The sequence below is a fragment of the Lepidochelys kempii genome, chromosome 18 (assembly GCF_965140285.1).
Source record: "Lepidochelys kempii isolate rLepKem1 chromosome 18, rLepKem1.hap1, whole genome shotgun sequence".
NCBI lineage: Eukaryota > Metazoa > Chordata > Testudines > Cheloniidae > Lepidochelys > Lepidochelys kempii.
The window spans coordinates 16,958,017-16,973,270 of NC_136397.1; the positions used below are offsets into that span (position 1 = coordinate 16,958,017).

Below are 15,254 nucleotides of genomic sequence, written 5' to 3' on the forward strand. Positions count from 1 at the left end.
GTGCGGGCACATGTGCTACAATACAAACGACATTTCACATTCAAATTGAATTTTCACTGGCGCGATCACAGGATCTTCTCCCTAAACTTCCCAACCAGCAATAAAGCTGGCTAGACCTGGCCCCCTGCCAGCCAAGCAGCCAAATAGGAGTCTGATAAAAGCCCACAGGTTTATTCTAGAATGACTGACCTGACCCCAGTTTCCACCCGTGTTTTACCAGTCCATTGGTTTTGCTTTATTTCACGGAGTCAAAGATGGCCTCGATGGATTGGCTTCAAAGAAACACAACAGCACAGGGGGCCACGTACAGCCTGTGGCATCACTTTCCCCCCTCTTGTTTGGCTGGGAGGCTGCAAATCATTTGTACTTAGCACCAAGTGACAAAGCTGAATGTTTATAGCTTTACCTGGTGCTGATAAGTAAATGGGCTTGGGGGAAATTACTGCTACTGTCCACTGGAGGCAACCCCAGTTACACATGTGCATTCTTTTAGAGCTAACAAGGCTGAATTTAAAGAGACAGGGTCAGGCCTATAATCTGACTACAAAATTGTCCTGCTGCAGAATGTCTTCTGGATTCCAAACAGCACGCGCATGTGTGTGTATATATAGATATATATATTTATCATTCTGTCACTGGGAAATTTTTTCAACCTTGCCACTGTTCAGACAGGAGCTACACTGAAACAATGTTTTGTGGTATCTCTGCAACAAGCAATTAATAACCCTTGGCGTCTGATCCTCCACTGCCATCTGCCTTGTGTCATCATTTACACCTGCACAGAGTGAGCATGAAGTAGGTGTGAAATGCTACCACTCTGATTGAGTAGCCACTTTGCACAGGTGCAAATGTCGACACAAAGGGCCAAATGGGGAAAATAAGGCCCTTAGCGTTTATTTTGGGCTTTGTTACAACCTTTTGCTAATTAATTCTCAGAAGACTTCTGTGAGGTAGGCAGGTGGGGAAACAGGTTAATATTCTACCCCCAGCTCTCCAGACTAAACACTAATCCCTAATGCCCATGCCATGTACTTTCTGGGAAGCGCTAGAATGCAGTGTCAAAAAGGAGAGGGCAAATTGATTAGGATGTGTTAATGTCTAGGTCCCTTACTAATCTGGGTCTGCGTGGGGAAGGGGAAGGGAACTCACCCCATTGTTTGGGACAGAAAGCTAACAGCAGGCTTCCAAGAACACGCACAACCTTTTTGAGAGTCCAGTACAAATAAAAAGCAACCAAAGACCTACTGGACAAGTCTCCTTCTAGCCATAGCACTAGAGGATTCACTGGCATCCGACATGTCAGTAGCATTACCAGAGTGGCTCTGTGTCTGTTACATAGGCATATAATTAGTTAACAGATAAAGAGCCAGTCGATGGTGCTCAAGAACATGTAGCTCAGTTCCTGGATTTTATAGAACCAATAGAATAAGATGTGCATCGCAAATGGGTACCTCCAAGAAGCTGTTGCATGGCGTTTTTAACAAGCAGCGGATACAGTTTCCACCTTCTGGGCCACGGTTGACATTTTGATCTTGGGCTAAAATCGCCCTCACAAGCCATAAATGTCATGCTGGTGAGGATGAGGTTTCTATGTGAAAGTTCTGAGGGGCCCCCCCAGGATGGTTGTCCTGTGTGCTATGGTTCTGAGCCCCAGGATGGTACCCCTCTCGGCCTTCCTATGGCAGGATAGGACATTCTGGTGGGAGTGGTTGGTTCCATGCAGAGTTATGGAGAGGTAGATTCTATGGCCTTATTTGAAATGGTCCATCATCTTTTTTAACTTAACCCCCCCCAGCAATGGTGTTTTGTAAGGAAAGATGCCAGGACTGACAGCCATGAGCAATGAAGCCCTTTTATACAGCACAGAACATATACACTATGGGAAGTACCATAAGACTTCTCAGCAACATAATACTCCCTGCCAACATGCCTCAGTCATGAACGGGAAGGATTACTTTGAGAGGCTAAAAGGGATCTTATCCATTACCAGTTCCAATCCTGGATCTTCCGTATTCTAAGAAATGGGGTCTGTCCTGATGGAGAGTTTTGCAATTTGGCCCCTTGTTTACTGGGAGCTAGAGCAAGACTTCCGTGTTCATCTTGCAAAGGCTGCCTGCCCAACAGCCCGCAGATGGCCTCACCTGTTGGTTGATACTCAGCTGACTTAGGATTGAATTTTTAGCTGCATTGTAAAGGCAGGCAGAGTGGCCCCTTTGTTACAAATTTTTTGAGCTGTCCAATCCCCCCCCTTCAAGAACAAATGGACGTTGACTTTTGAGGTCCCAATCCATTTGCATGTCAGTCTGGCAAATTTCCATCATAGCGAGGAGAAGAAAATACAAGTCCATCTCTAGCCCCAGTATTCTCAGCCCCTATCAGAGCAAACTGACAGCCCAGAGATTAATGAGTCATGCCTTGGAATTTAGACTTGTTAATGAAAGAGCTGAAGAGAGGAAATACTGGAAAGAATGCATCAAATCTGAAAAAAGTGTCTATTGTCGATCCTGGGAATTCATCCAAGAAGCGAGTGGTTTTGCGCTTTGCTTCCCCCTCCCGAATAGGTGGAAGCCAGGGTGTGGACCAGGAAACCAGTAAAACACAGCAGTGAATTTAAAGGATATTAGACAGGACTCCTAGACCACTAAGAGTCCATTTGAGTCTGAAACAAGTAAATAGCGATTTATCTAGTAGCAGATCGGACAACATAATGGAGAGTGGGAAAGGGACAAAGTGGGAACAAGTGGGAGAGGAAAGGAGAAGTCTCTCAAAGTTTCAAAGTTAAAATCTCCCATTCAGGAAATGTTGCTTAGGGCAGGTCTATACTAGAAATTTACATGGGCGGAGTTGCACCGATGCAGGTGCGCCGCTGTATTTGTCTGGTGAAGACACTCTAAGCTGATGGGAGACAACTTTCCCATTGGCTTCATAACTCCACCTCCATCAGAGGCAGTCGCTGGGAAAAGCTCTCCCACCGGCACATCGTTGTCTACACAGGTGCATAGGTCAGTATATTATTGATCATTCACACCCCTGAGCAATGTAGGTATACTGAAGTAATTTTGTAGTGTAGACCAGGGCTCAGTCTATGTCTGCTAAGCATTGTGTACATTTGCAATGCTATATGGAGGGGTGGTACTGATCAGACATGCCAGCTTTACCCAGGGTAAATCGATATGGATGCTTCAATATCTGCAGTGTTCTTGCTCCCGAGAGGAAATAGCTTGACATTGGCAAAACATCCAGGTTTGCTCACTGCTCCATCTCATTTAGCTGCCTAAAACCCAACAAAGAGCTCTGTGGAGCTTGAAACCTTGTCTCTTTCACCAACAGATGTTGGTGCAATAAAAGATATTACCTCCCCCACCTTGTCTAACACAACAAGCCCTTTCTGGAGTACTGCCCCTGTGCATTATTTTAATAAGATCGATGTAACTGTCTTACATGTACAGATTGTTTTCACCCTGAAGAATCCAAAAATACATTGCCAAAAATGCAGCCCCCCTGAGGTGGACAGTATTAGATAACTGGAATATAGCACAACAGCAGTAGAAGAAGGAAGCAGGGGCTGGAAATTTTTGACTAAAGACATCAGGGCAAATCCTATCTTTATGTCCACCCTGAGAGAAGACCACATTTTGTAAGGTCTCATCTGAAAGACCCCTGGAAAGTAAACTATCTGGAACTCAGTTCATCTCCTTCTGAAGGATGACAGGTTGAGTCGAGTCTGATGGAATTCCATCTTGTGGTTATTAAGAATGTTGTTTCAAAGCTGATGCATATCCAGAAAGCTATTCCCCCCAGGCATGAATCCTGGCACCCGGGTACATCCATCCATTGATCAGAGAGATGATGTCACCACCATTCTTTTTATTTCAACATCATGAGTCAATAGAAGATTTACAAGCCTCTACACAGCAATCAATCAGAAAGTGACAAATGTTTTGTGGAATTGAGGGGGGAGGGCAGTGTCTCAGAAAACCTTGGCACCAAATCCATGTTTCTATCTTCTCAACAAATGCTTGCAGGTGATTTTCTGTTGGGGCATGATCCACAGACAGAATTCACTCCCACAGAATTGCTCTATTCCGGCAGCCCACCTTCCCTCCAGGTAGACACTTGTAAAATGCTTGTGTCTGTACTGTAAGCCAAAGTGCGGGCATCCTGCATCATTTTTCCATATTGTTCGTGCATTCCGCTGTCATCAAGTAATTAGTGTCAGAGTCACGGCTGCCAGGTACACTCCCCCACATACTCAGGTTTAGCAGACATCTTTGAAATGAGAGCAGGACTAACTATTCATAAGAACTTGTTTATTCAGTGAACTTCGTTTTCCTCTCTGTTCGCAAATTATATATGAGCAGACTCTGATTTTTCAACCTGACTTGCAGTTCAATTGCATGCTGTAATTTAGCCTATCAGCTAAATTACAGCTAGCAAACTGTTCATTCCAGCTACACCTTTGACTATTTGCTATCATGGCCGGAATTTTCAAAGAAGCCTGAGGGATTTAGGCACCAATATGCCACTGAAAGTAAATGGGAGCTGGGTACCTACATTGCATAGCCCCTTTTGAAACAGGAGGAAGGAAATCAGAGAGGCCCTGTGAAAACTTCTGGTCCATATCTTTTCACCAAGAATAAGGATCTCATCTAAGAACAGGGACAAAGGTTGTTGCTGAACTTCATGGCATGGAAGGGGGTTCAGATCTGAGATTCCAATTCAAGCCCATCTTGGACACTGAGTGGATGCAGCATCTCCATATCTTACTCTAGGTCAGTCATGCCCAGCTGTTGTTTGTTTATTAATTTTCTGGAGGTTAAAGTCTCCCTATGAAAGGGCTGACAAGTGTCTGCCTGACATTCGGCCAAGGGAAACTGGTGCCTTTCTTCCCCCAGTGAGTGGGATTTGTGGGTCTGTGGTGCAGCTCACGCAGCAGAAGGAAATGGCCTATTAATAAATGTGCCTGGCTCAGGTGGTGCGGTATATTCCCTCAAGCCCTCATCAGAACAAAACAAGAGCACGACTGGATTCCAGCGGAAAGGAAGGCAGGATTATTTGGTCCCTGGTGGAACGGGCTGGCTCATGTGGCAGAAGCTCAACAGTGTCACCTACAGGCCGGTTCCTTAGGGATCAGAATACACTGAGCCATGCTAGCAAATAAGGGCCCGACCCAAGGATGCCCATTGACTTCATTGGGCTGCAGATCAGGTGCAAAGCCCTCTCCCTGCTGCTTAAATAATCAGCAGACAGGCAGATGGTTCTGGGCTGACCCATCCATTTACAGTGAAGATGGATGACTGTCTTCAGCCTTCCATGTGCTGAACGGAAGTCAGCCAGAAAGCAGACACCCCACTGGAAAAAAAGCCCAGATGGCACATCCCAGCGAAAGAAATGACAAAGAAACCCTCCTGAAGTAAAAAACCATCACTCCAGCAGCTTCCTTGAATTACAAATCCCTCTGCAAGGCAGCCGTGGCACTCCCCAATTTCTCCAGCGCAAGGGTGATTGACGGTTAAAATGAATGTTCCATCCTTGTGGTATTATTATTTAATTACTATGGCATGCATGAGCAATCCTCGGAATAAGCATGCAAGCCTCTTTATTTTTCTTGGCAGAGGCAGGCTCCGGCAGCCAGAAAGAGCTTGCAGCCAACTCAGGTATTGCCCGGGACTGAGAGCGCTCTCTCTCGAAATCCAGGCAAAGCAAAGGCTGCTGCAGGAGATGGGCCCGGCATCATGGTTTGCTATTTATAAGCCCAAAGCTGCCCCGCTGGAGGCGGTGGAAGATTTCTCGTTGACGTGGATGAAAATCAGGTCCTAGGGGCCTGATCCAAAAGGCCCGTTGAAGTGTTTAGCGGACTTTGGATCAGACCTTTTAACATTACTTTGCAACCCAGATACAAAAGTGTTTCTGCTAGTGCATGAGAACCGGACTGTGAAACAGACAAGAAACTAAAGCTCCTAAGGTGCCACAAGTACTCCTTTTCTTTTTAAAGCTCCATCGTGTCCCTTATGGTAGATAAGAAACAGACTGGGCTGCAATTGGGTGATCGGACAGACGCTCTGATGCCGTCTGGCTCTCTACCTCCAGGGCTGACTAATACAACCTGTGTAGCCCGCTGTCACCATACAGGCCTTACCCATCATGGAATGAACCTGGCCTGGCCTCACCCATCATGGAATGAACTGTCGATAGTACTGCAGGTTGAATCACAGAGTGATAGAAATGTAGGACTGGAAGAGACCTCAAAGCATCAAAGTTTGTATCCTGAGCAAGATGTGAACTTCCCGGAAGTTAAAGTGCATTTGGGATCCAGTTGGTTGATGCAACTCTATTGGAAACCAAAATGAAACCAGCTAGTGTTGTTTCGGCATCTGTGCTGAGTGAGTGAAATGAAAAAAGTAAACAAACTACTTTACAAGGTAGACAAGTCAACATTAAATACATTCCTGCTCCTTTAATAACTTCACGGATCATTAGTAACACAGGAAAGGATCGTGAGGGGAGGGAGAGAATGGTTGTACAGTGGCAGTGCCCCTTACCTTTGAACAGGCTAATGAACTTGTCTCCCACCATTGGCCATGATTCTCCACTCCTTTGTCCCCCTCTTAGAGTCAGAAAATATCAGGGTTGGAAGGGACCTCAGGAGGTCATCTAGTCCAACCCCCTGCTCAAAGCAGGACCAATCCCCAATTTTTGATCCAAATGGCCACCTCAAGGATTGAACTCACAACCCTGGCTTTAGCAGGCCAATGATCAAACCACTGAGCTATCTTCACTAGTGTCAAGCATTTTTTTCAATGAAGAACCACAGTATCTATGGTTTGTGTTAAAACTCTTGTGGTAAACTGAAGTTAACATTCTTGGTTTAGGAAAACAAGCCCTGCTCTCTTAATAAATTAATTAACCTTTGACTAGCCACAAATTGGGCCTGATCCTGCTATTGATGACACCAGTTTTACAGGAGCGTGAAGCCTCTGGACATCAGTTACTCCTGATTTACACTAGCAAGAGTGCAATCAGGCCCATTGTACAATTAGTAACAAATTACTTACCCCAGTAAAGTATTTTGTTTGGAACTAGTTAAAAATGATATATCGCTGTTTTTTAGCCTGACAAATCCCATGGCAGCTACTAATAACTCATGGTTACACACACTCTTGGTTATTAACAAGACGTAAAACCAAGGACCTGACCACATGTGGTTTTGAAGGATCTCATGAGAATTTTCACTACAGCAGAGGTGTTAAGCTCAGTCTCCTAGCCAAATCCCAACTGGAATTCCTCTCCAAAATGGCCCTCTGCTTTTAACTGGAGGAATTCTTCTTCATTCCCCTGCTCCAACACTGTTGTGTTGCTCAGAAAGTTGCCTTAATCCACTTTGAGGGCATGCACCTGTCACCGTTACTCCCACAAGGAATCCCATTGAAGTCAGTAGGCCTACTCACAGGAGTAAGTGCTACTCCGGGTGAACAAAGGTGGCAGAGTTGGACTCGGAGCTAGCTGTATTGAAGTGGCAGGTGAAGAGATCCCTGAACTTACAGGCAGAGCACGGGTTGGGAAAGGCACTGCAGAAAGGGAAGAATTAGACAGTTTAGACAGAAAGCCGTGCTGTCTACACTGTGCTCATAGGATTCCAACTCCTGAAGAGAAATCCAAGTGAGGTCCTTTGGGAAATAAATAATATTAGTTCAAGAAAATCTTGCAAGCTGCTTGCAGACTGAAAGACCAAGTAAGTCCAACTATTTCATTGCTCTGAATTACTTGCTGAGGGCTGGGCGTTACTGGTAACACCATTCTAAGTCAACCTCAAATGGGTGATGAATACCCTCTTCTCTGTTACAGCTCCCAGCACAGTGGGTCAGGCATGGACAGTAATGACACAGGGTATCAAACACCAACCCTCTAGCCTGAGTGGGTTCTACCCATCTCTGACAGACAGCTTGGGTCATACCCATAGAGCTTGTCATGCCAATAAAGTCTCCTTGAATTGAATTTTAATTGAGTGCACCATCTCCCAAGTGAGGCAAACATGCACATCTCACGACCACAGGTGGTATGTGCTTTGTGCTACTCCAACGGACTGGCTAAATGGAAGGACTGTTGGGTTTTGTTCAGGATTGAAACAGAAAGGAAAAAGTGGCACAGAAGTAGATCGAGGGGGGAGGAGATTAAATGAAAAAGCCCAGGTAGACCAGGTCCTGGTTATTTTTCAGGAATTGGTGAATCTGTTCAGCTAAGACAAGAACTGAACCAAACCTTCAACCCGAAACATTACAAATTTTTTTTTTGGTGAGTCTAGTGCTGGAAATCCCAAGTTCAGACCCTGCTAGTAGCCCCATGATGTCGGTCGCTACATTTGCTTTTGCTGGCTGCTGTGAAAGCCTGACTTGGGTTCTGCCATCAAAAGGCTCCCCTAGATTCTTTTCTTCAAGTGGATCAAAATGAGGCTCCAGTAGCTAACAGTGTCCATGGGAAGGATCAAGGTCTAGTTTCTCACTAGACCTAGCGCCTGGAGCAGACGTGCCTTTACATTGTTCACGAACCAGTTGGTTCACTGGTTGTTCAGGGGTGGGGGAAGGAGGGAAGATTGACCCATTACACACAAACCCCTCAAACCTTTGAAATTCCCATCTGTGTGAATCCTATTAATTTGCCATGGACAAACTAAGCTCCAAAGACAACTTGAAAGTTGAGCAGAGTAACATAGCTGCCCTTCAGTTTGCATCTGCCTGTTCACCTTAGGCTGCAGCCAGTTCCGATTCCTATGGCTGATGGAAGAATACAAACTCTGCTAGCTCCAACCTCCAGCCTTTTCCCACTCTTGGCTTCCCAAACATCCTTTAATGGGAGCTGAGTGCAAGGATAATTAGCTTTCTGCCTGCAGCCCTGATCTTATCAGATCTCACAAGATAAGCAGGTTCACACCTAGGCGCTACCTCATTGTGGGACTGCCAAGGAAAGACCAAAGTGGTGAAGGAAGTGGTGCTGAATAAGTGCCCCAAAATAGCACTCAGGGGAGATACAAAACCAGGTACCCCCTGCAGCACTTCATGACTATTAAAAGATACATAGACACTTCTGGCACCAACTCCAACCAGAGTAAAATTCCGCTTAACTCAAATTCTCCCCACAATTTCAGTGGGATACACAATATTCTCCTCATTCTACACTGCTGCTGTTGAACAGCAGAGGTGTTCAACCCCAGAGGTGGCTGCATCACAGTGATGAGCAGAATGTGACTCCTGCATGGGCCAAATCTGTAAAACCCTCCCATTTGAAAGGCCCTATTAGAAATGACCCTTTCCTAGCCAGCTTGCTTCATGCATTCTTAGGGCACGCAGGGCAGCACTTTAGCTAGATGCCAGTGAAGGCAAAAAGATGATGACCAAGTGAGCACTAACCTCTGTCAGGTAACATGCAGTCCAATGTCATCATTATTCACATGTTGTGTGTGAAAATAATCTAGTCTGCTTTTAGTATAACCTGTTACTCTTCAGGTGGTCAGGGTAGGCAGAAATTAGCTCACAAAAGGCTTCTCTTGCACCCAGTGCAATTGCCCAGGGAGATTTTTAAAACCATCAAACAGGACAACACACCTAGGCAGGAGGTTCTGGTTTAAAGCCCAGTCATACCCGAGTGCTGCAATATAAGTACAATTCTTGTTTCCAGCAGTTGAATCTAAGTACAGATCCAGCTCTGTTCAGGTATTTTTTAAAAAACCTTTTACAATAGATCCTGCCTAGAATAAAGGATTTAATAACTGATTCCTTTGGGGGGGAAAACATAGATCAGTTACTTGCGCTAATGTAAAGCCATTATCTTGGGACAGGAGTTAGGATAGGGGCACTAGAGATTTCAATGGCTTGGTAATAGGATAAAGAGCATTAACTTCCCCTGGCAGCCAGTTCAGATCCATCCCAGAGCAGCACTGGTCAATAGCTACCACATGGTGGCTGTTTTAGCCTGGCAATGCCATCTTCCCATCAGACAAGTAACTATTCCTGAACCCCTCCATTGTTGGATGTGGGTGGATCAACAGTAGGGAAGGAACCTAGGGCCTCTGTATCTGAAAGCATGAGCCTCTTCTGGCTGAGCTGAAAGAGCCAGTTTTGTTAGCCAAAGCTCCTTGACCGCAGGCCCAGCCTTCCCTAAAAGGGGACCGAGCACCATACTGAGTGGGTATGGATACCACTGGCAAGCTCAGCAGTGAAGCTAAGGACTGAATGGACTGTGGAGACAGAATTCCCCTTTTGTTCCTGGAGGTGGTCCCTGTACATCAGGGTGAGGGAGCCTTGCACCGCCTTTGGAAAGGAGGGTATAAGCCTGGCTGGTGGATGACATGGGGGTGGCCAAAGCATCAAGCCAAACTGAAACGGGACTGCCTCATAGACAAGTTTCCCTGACCATCTCTATCAATTTATCATGTCCTTGGCTTGGAAAGTCCATCCTTGGGCTAAAGACAAGAGCTCTTTGCACATACTTAACAAGACAAATCACTTTAAAAATGACCCAGCTGGAGTGGGGGGGGGAGGGGAAATGGGATTTTGCCCTTTTTAAATATGTATAGTATTTCGTCCTTAGGAATATCAGGAGTGTCAAGTGCTCCACTTCCCAGAGTTAGTTAGAGGTCTCCCTGGATGATTCCAGAGAGCTGTGTATGTTCAGAGGCCGCGTATGTTCAGGGGCTTTCTCAGCCCCTAATTGAAAAGGCCGGGGTGTGGTCTCAGCACAAAGATGGGCCTCCCAGATATCTAGTTAAACACATGAAAACACACACTTGAGTTTTAAGCAGCCTAATAAAAATCACTTCTCCTCTCAGCTAATCAGATTTCACTTTCTTGAGCCTTCTCCAGGTGATCACAAAGTCTTCAAGGGTAAACAAGATCTTAATTTGTATGGTAAAAGACCGCTGATTTTCAAAAAGCAACAACAAAAACAAATGGTTAAGCCTTTTTTATGCACAATACCAAAGGGAAAAAGCACACTGCCAGATTTTTTTTCTTTTCTTTGGCAGGTCACCTTTACCAAATGAGACTCCTCCAAGGTAATATCTTCAAATCCTAGTGGTGGCCAAAGAGGCTAATTCAGTCTTCATGAAAAAGCAGCTTCCAGCAAGTGATCAAGCTAAATGAGTGAGATCCAGAAGCTTTGATTTCTGACACCCCACCCCTAAAGGTAGGGATATCATCATCCAGCATATGAGAAGGGATACTTCCGAAGTGGGTTTTAATATGTTGAGTTCTAAACAATACAGACAAATCATGCAGTCCTTTACATGCTGCTTGATCTCTACACTCAAGTGAGCTGTAGCTCATGAAAACTTATGCTCAAATAAATTGGTTAGTCTCTAAGGTGCTACAAGTCCTCCTTTTCTTTTAGCTAAGGAGAGTAATTGCCTCTTCAAACCATGCCAGTTACCATTCCCTGTAAGGTATGGATTACAAGTACAAACCTCTAATTTCTGGCTACTCATCTCTCTCATCACATATATTATTTATAGGGTATTTAAACAGTTGTCTTTCAACAGTCAATCACTTTGAATTGAAAGGAAGAACCAGGGGCCTGTTACTTCATCCTGACATTTTCTGCTGAGTGGGTGCTGGGATCCGCATTTCCATGGCTAAGGGGAAAGTATACTTTTGCAAATTCTCCATACAAAGTGAACTTCTACTGTGATGAAACACTTAGGCAGCACCAGATTTTAAAGGCAGATTTAAACAAAAGCTTTGGCAATTTAACCATGCTGTAAAATATTATTTTCAACTAATGGATACTTAGTCTTAATTGCATTGAGCTGCCTGTGCCTACAGATAGGCAGCTTAGTACAATTGCATCTAATGCACAGTCTGTATTAAAACATGTATCATATCTCTCATGCAGCAAGCTGTGCACTGGTTAGCTAGAGCCTTCCTCTCCAGAGCTGAAGATACTCATTTCAATGGCACTGCACACCCAGTGCACCTTGTAAAGCATCTTGTGATCTCGAGATCAGGTATGAAACCTCTAGACTCCTTGGGCCCACAGATTCAAAGCCTGACAGGGTCAGCTTCAGAAGTAGATATGTAAAGTTCAAGCTGTTTATTGTGTGGGGTCTTTCAGATGAGACCTTAAAAACTCAGCTCCTGCATGGTCCTGTGGCAATTTACTTAATTGCTTGCCCTGGTGTCCTTGATCAAAGTGTTGCTTGTTATAGATGGCAGTTGACATTCACCCCAGAGGTGGATGCAGCTCAGTGGTGCTCTATGTTTATAGTTTGTCTAAAACCCCTTGGCTCATAAGGTGCTATATAAATGTAAATACAATATACACTCAGCCAGAGTCTGGATATATTGCGAAACAATCCTTAACTAGTAACTGAGATTTCTTCACTTTATAAGATCTCTCCATATGAGAAGTTCAAGTTGCAAACTTTGGATCTGGATATCAAACAAGATCTGGAGTGTTTGAATTTAGTTTTGGCACTATCTTTATTTCAGAGATGCTGTCTTCACTGCACCACCAACCTGTTATAGCAGCCAAAAGATTTGCCATAGAAGCAGCAAGGTAGTTCAATTTGAGAAGCTGCAGCTTCTAAACAATTACTATATATGTGTGTGTGTGTGTGTGTGTGTGTGTGTGTTACCTTGAAACAGCTACACTACTTCTAGCAATAATGCCTACATTGCTATATCAATTTCAACCCGGACTAGATTTTGTTTAAGTTTGAAAGCAAGACACACACTGCTAACGGTCTGATAAATTACTCAGCAGGCCAAATTCATTCCTGAATGGACTGCTGCGGAGTTACACCATGATGAATTTGGGCCAGCGTGCAGAAGGAGAAGGACACATTTAAAGAGGTGCCTGGGAGAAGGGACTGAGATCAGGAGCATGAGCCCGCCAAGAATTAATACAGTCTGCAAGGACAAAGTCTGCAATAAGCATTGCAAGGTTAAGAGAAGAAATACAGCCTATATTCCCCTTAATGATCACTTAAGAGCAGCCACCAGCTTTTTAATATAGAAGACAGTTTCCCAGACCTGCCCAACCTTAACCAATTATTCTCACAATGGCTTTGAATGGGATATTTAGAATGTCAGCCCAATTGTTCTAATGCACCCTCCCTGCCATCTCCCAGTTTCTGACAAGTTTGTTCCTCCATTGCTATAGTGACTGCCGCCCCTAATGCTCGTGATCAAAGAAGTCACATTTTAGAGGTCATCTACATTTGAAACGAGGGACATTTTTGTGTGTGTGTCAGAGAGAAAGGGACTGCGTGATGGAGGAGGTTACTCCCTTCTTTCTCACTGCTGCAGTTCCCTTTCATTCTGTCTTGCTCCTAATCCCAGGACCTGCTTTTAATTCCACCCCCCACCCCATCACTCAATGTGAATTCTCAGTGGCTGTATCTTAAAGGGTTTCTGGGATCCCTGAACAATTGACCTGCAAATTTTTGCAGCCTTCAGATGGGATTGATTCTCACTGACACTTACTGGAAAGGGTTCACCCTGCAGAACTGGTTCACTTGCTATGCCTGGTAATACAGCATTAGCAGGCATTAATGTACTAGACAAAGTCTATGCTGATCTTTCACACAAGGATCCTACTATATACATCTGCCTTCATGCATTATTACTACAGTCTCAAATCCTTCCCAACACAAACAGCGATTGGATATCTCCTGACAGAGGTTGTCTAGCTACATTAGGACTTTTCTGAGCTGTAATTCCCAATGTGTGCAGTTTCCCTGGTGGAAGCTGTAGTGCAGACAGGGCTCAGACATACTCAGGGGCTCAGACCACTGTCATCTAAGTCTGCTTTAGCATCGTATCCCAAGCTCAAAAAGCCTGCGTGCAACAGACGCACACTAATGATATTGGAATGTTAGCATCAGGATGGCCAATTGACTCGGGGCTACCCGGATATCCCCTTGGAAACTAACAGCTGTTTTTGAGCAAGGATAATTTGCATACTTAAAACAAACTTCCCGTAAACCAGGTGCCTTAATAAATGATCAGATACTACCAGGATGGGCACATTAGTAATGCAAGTAAATAAAGTAATAAATCATCATCATCCCTAGCATTCTGGTCATTTGAGGGCGTGCGGGGGGGGGGGGGGGGATGAGAAATCATGCCACAGAAAGAATATTCTAAACACCTCTCTCTTGCAAGAGGAAGGGACTTTGTTAAAAGACTGGGTGGATCAATGAAAAAATAATCCAACCACACATTACATCCAGAAACTACTCAGTGCATTGATTACACATGGGTTACTGTAATACATACCTTGGGATGCCCGTGCAGTTCTTCACTGTTGGACAGGGTCGCATTGAAGGGCTCTGTATACTGATTGGGCTCTTTCATCTTCTTTCTCTCTTTCTTTGCTGCCATCACTCTAAAGAGAGAGAGCTGTTGGCACAGTAAAGTTGCCACAAGTAGCCAGATCCAGCCCCTCATTTTGGCTTTTTCCTAGAAGGGGGTGTTGGGTTGAGGCTGAATACTCTCCAGGAGCAAAACGAAATAATAAATACAGATGGCTTCTTTCTTTCTTTCTTTCTTTCTTTCTTTCTTTCTTTCTTTCTTTCTTTCTTATTGAAGTTACTGCTGTTGAAGATGATCCACTCTGGTAGATGATGTCAAATCAGCACGCACCAACGCGCTTGTCTCTGGAGAGATCCTCTGTTCAAGTTGGATACATTGAACCGACATGGATCTATTTGTTTGCAGATTCTGATCCACAGCTGCAGTTTGATCAGGCAAAAGGGGGGGGAAGAAGGAAGTCAGTCTGCTCAGCCCCGCAGAGCTTTCATAAATGGAAACTGTCGTGGAGATTTCCCCCCAACTCTGCCTTAAAAATTTTACCCCACCCCCACCTCCACCAAGTCTTCAGATCTCAATTAAAATTCACTCAACTATGAAACCTAGAAAGTCAAATGGCTCAGGGCAACTGTAGCTCAGGCCAGAAGTGACAGCACATGAGCCCAGGAGGGGGGTTGTGGGTTTGTTCCTTTTCAATGGGAGATTTCACCTTCTGTCATTTAAACCCTTATGCACCATTCAAAGGGTGCCTCAATGGGGTCCGCCCATCCTCAGCTTAGTTGTTGGACCCCTTCCTTAATGACCAGCCCCCATCGGTTCTCTCTTCTTTCATCAATGCTGGACAACGAAAACCCAAAGCTGCTACAATCGCTCTTCTCCTGGAGAAGCAGAACGTGTCAGAATCCAACCAAGGACTCAGTCCTCTAGGGAGAGAATTGATCTCTCGCATGC

At 44.7% G+C, this 15,254-nt stretch overlaps 1 protein-coding gene across 1 annotated transcript in view; it reads right to left on the minus strand.

Annotated features, from left to right (window-relative positions):
- Positions 1-14,792, minus strand: part of C1QTNF12 (C1q and TNF related 12) — a 37,576-nt gene extending 22,784 nt beyond the window's left edge. Inside the window, exon 1 of the mRNA XM_073316852.2 lies at positions 14,271-14,792. Within this exon, the coding sequence (XP_073172953.1) occupies positions 14,271-14,441 (171 nt within the window). The 5' untranslated portion in view covers positions 14,442-14,792. The remainder of the gene's footprint in view (positions 1-14,270) is intronic.
- Positions 14,793-15,254: the final 462 nt, after the last annotated feature.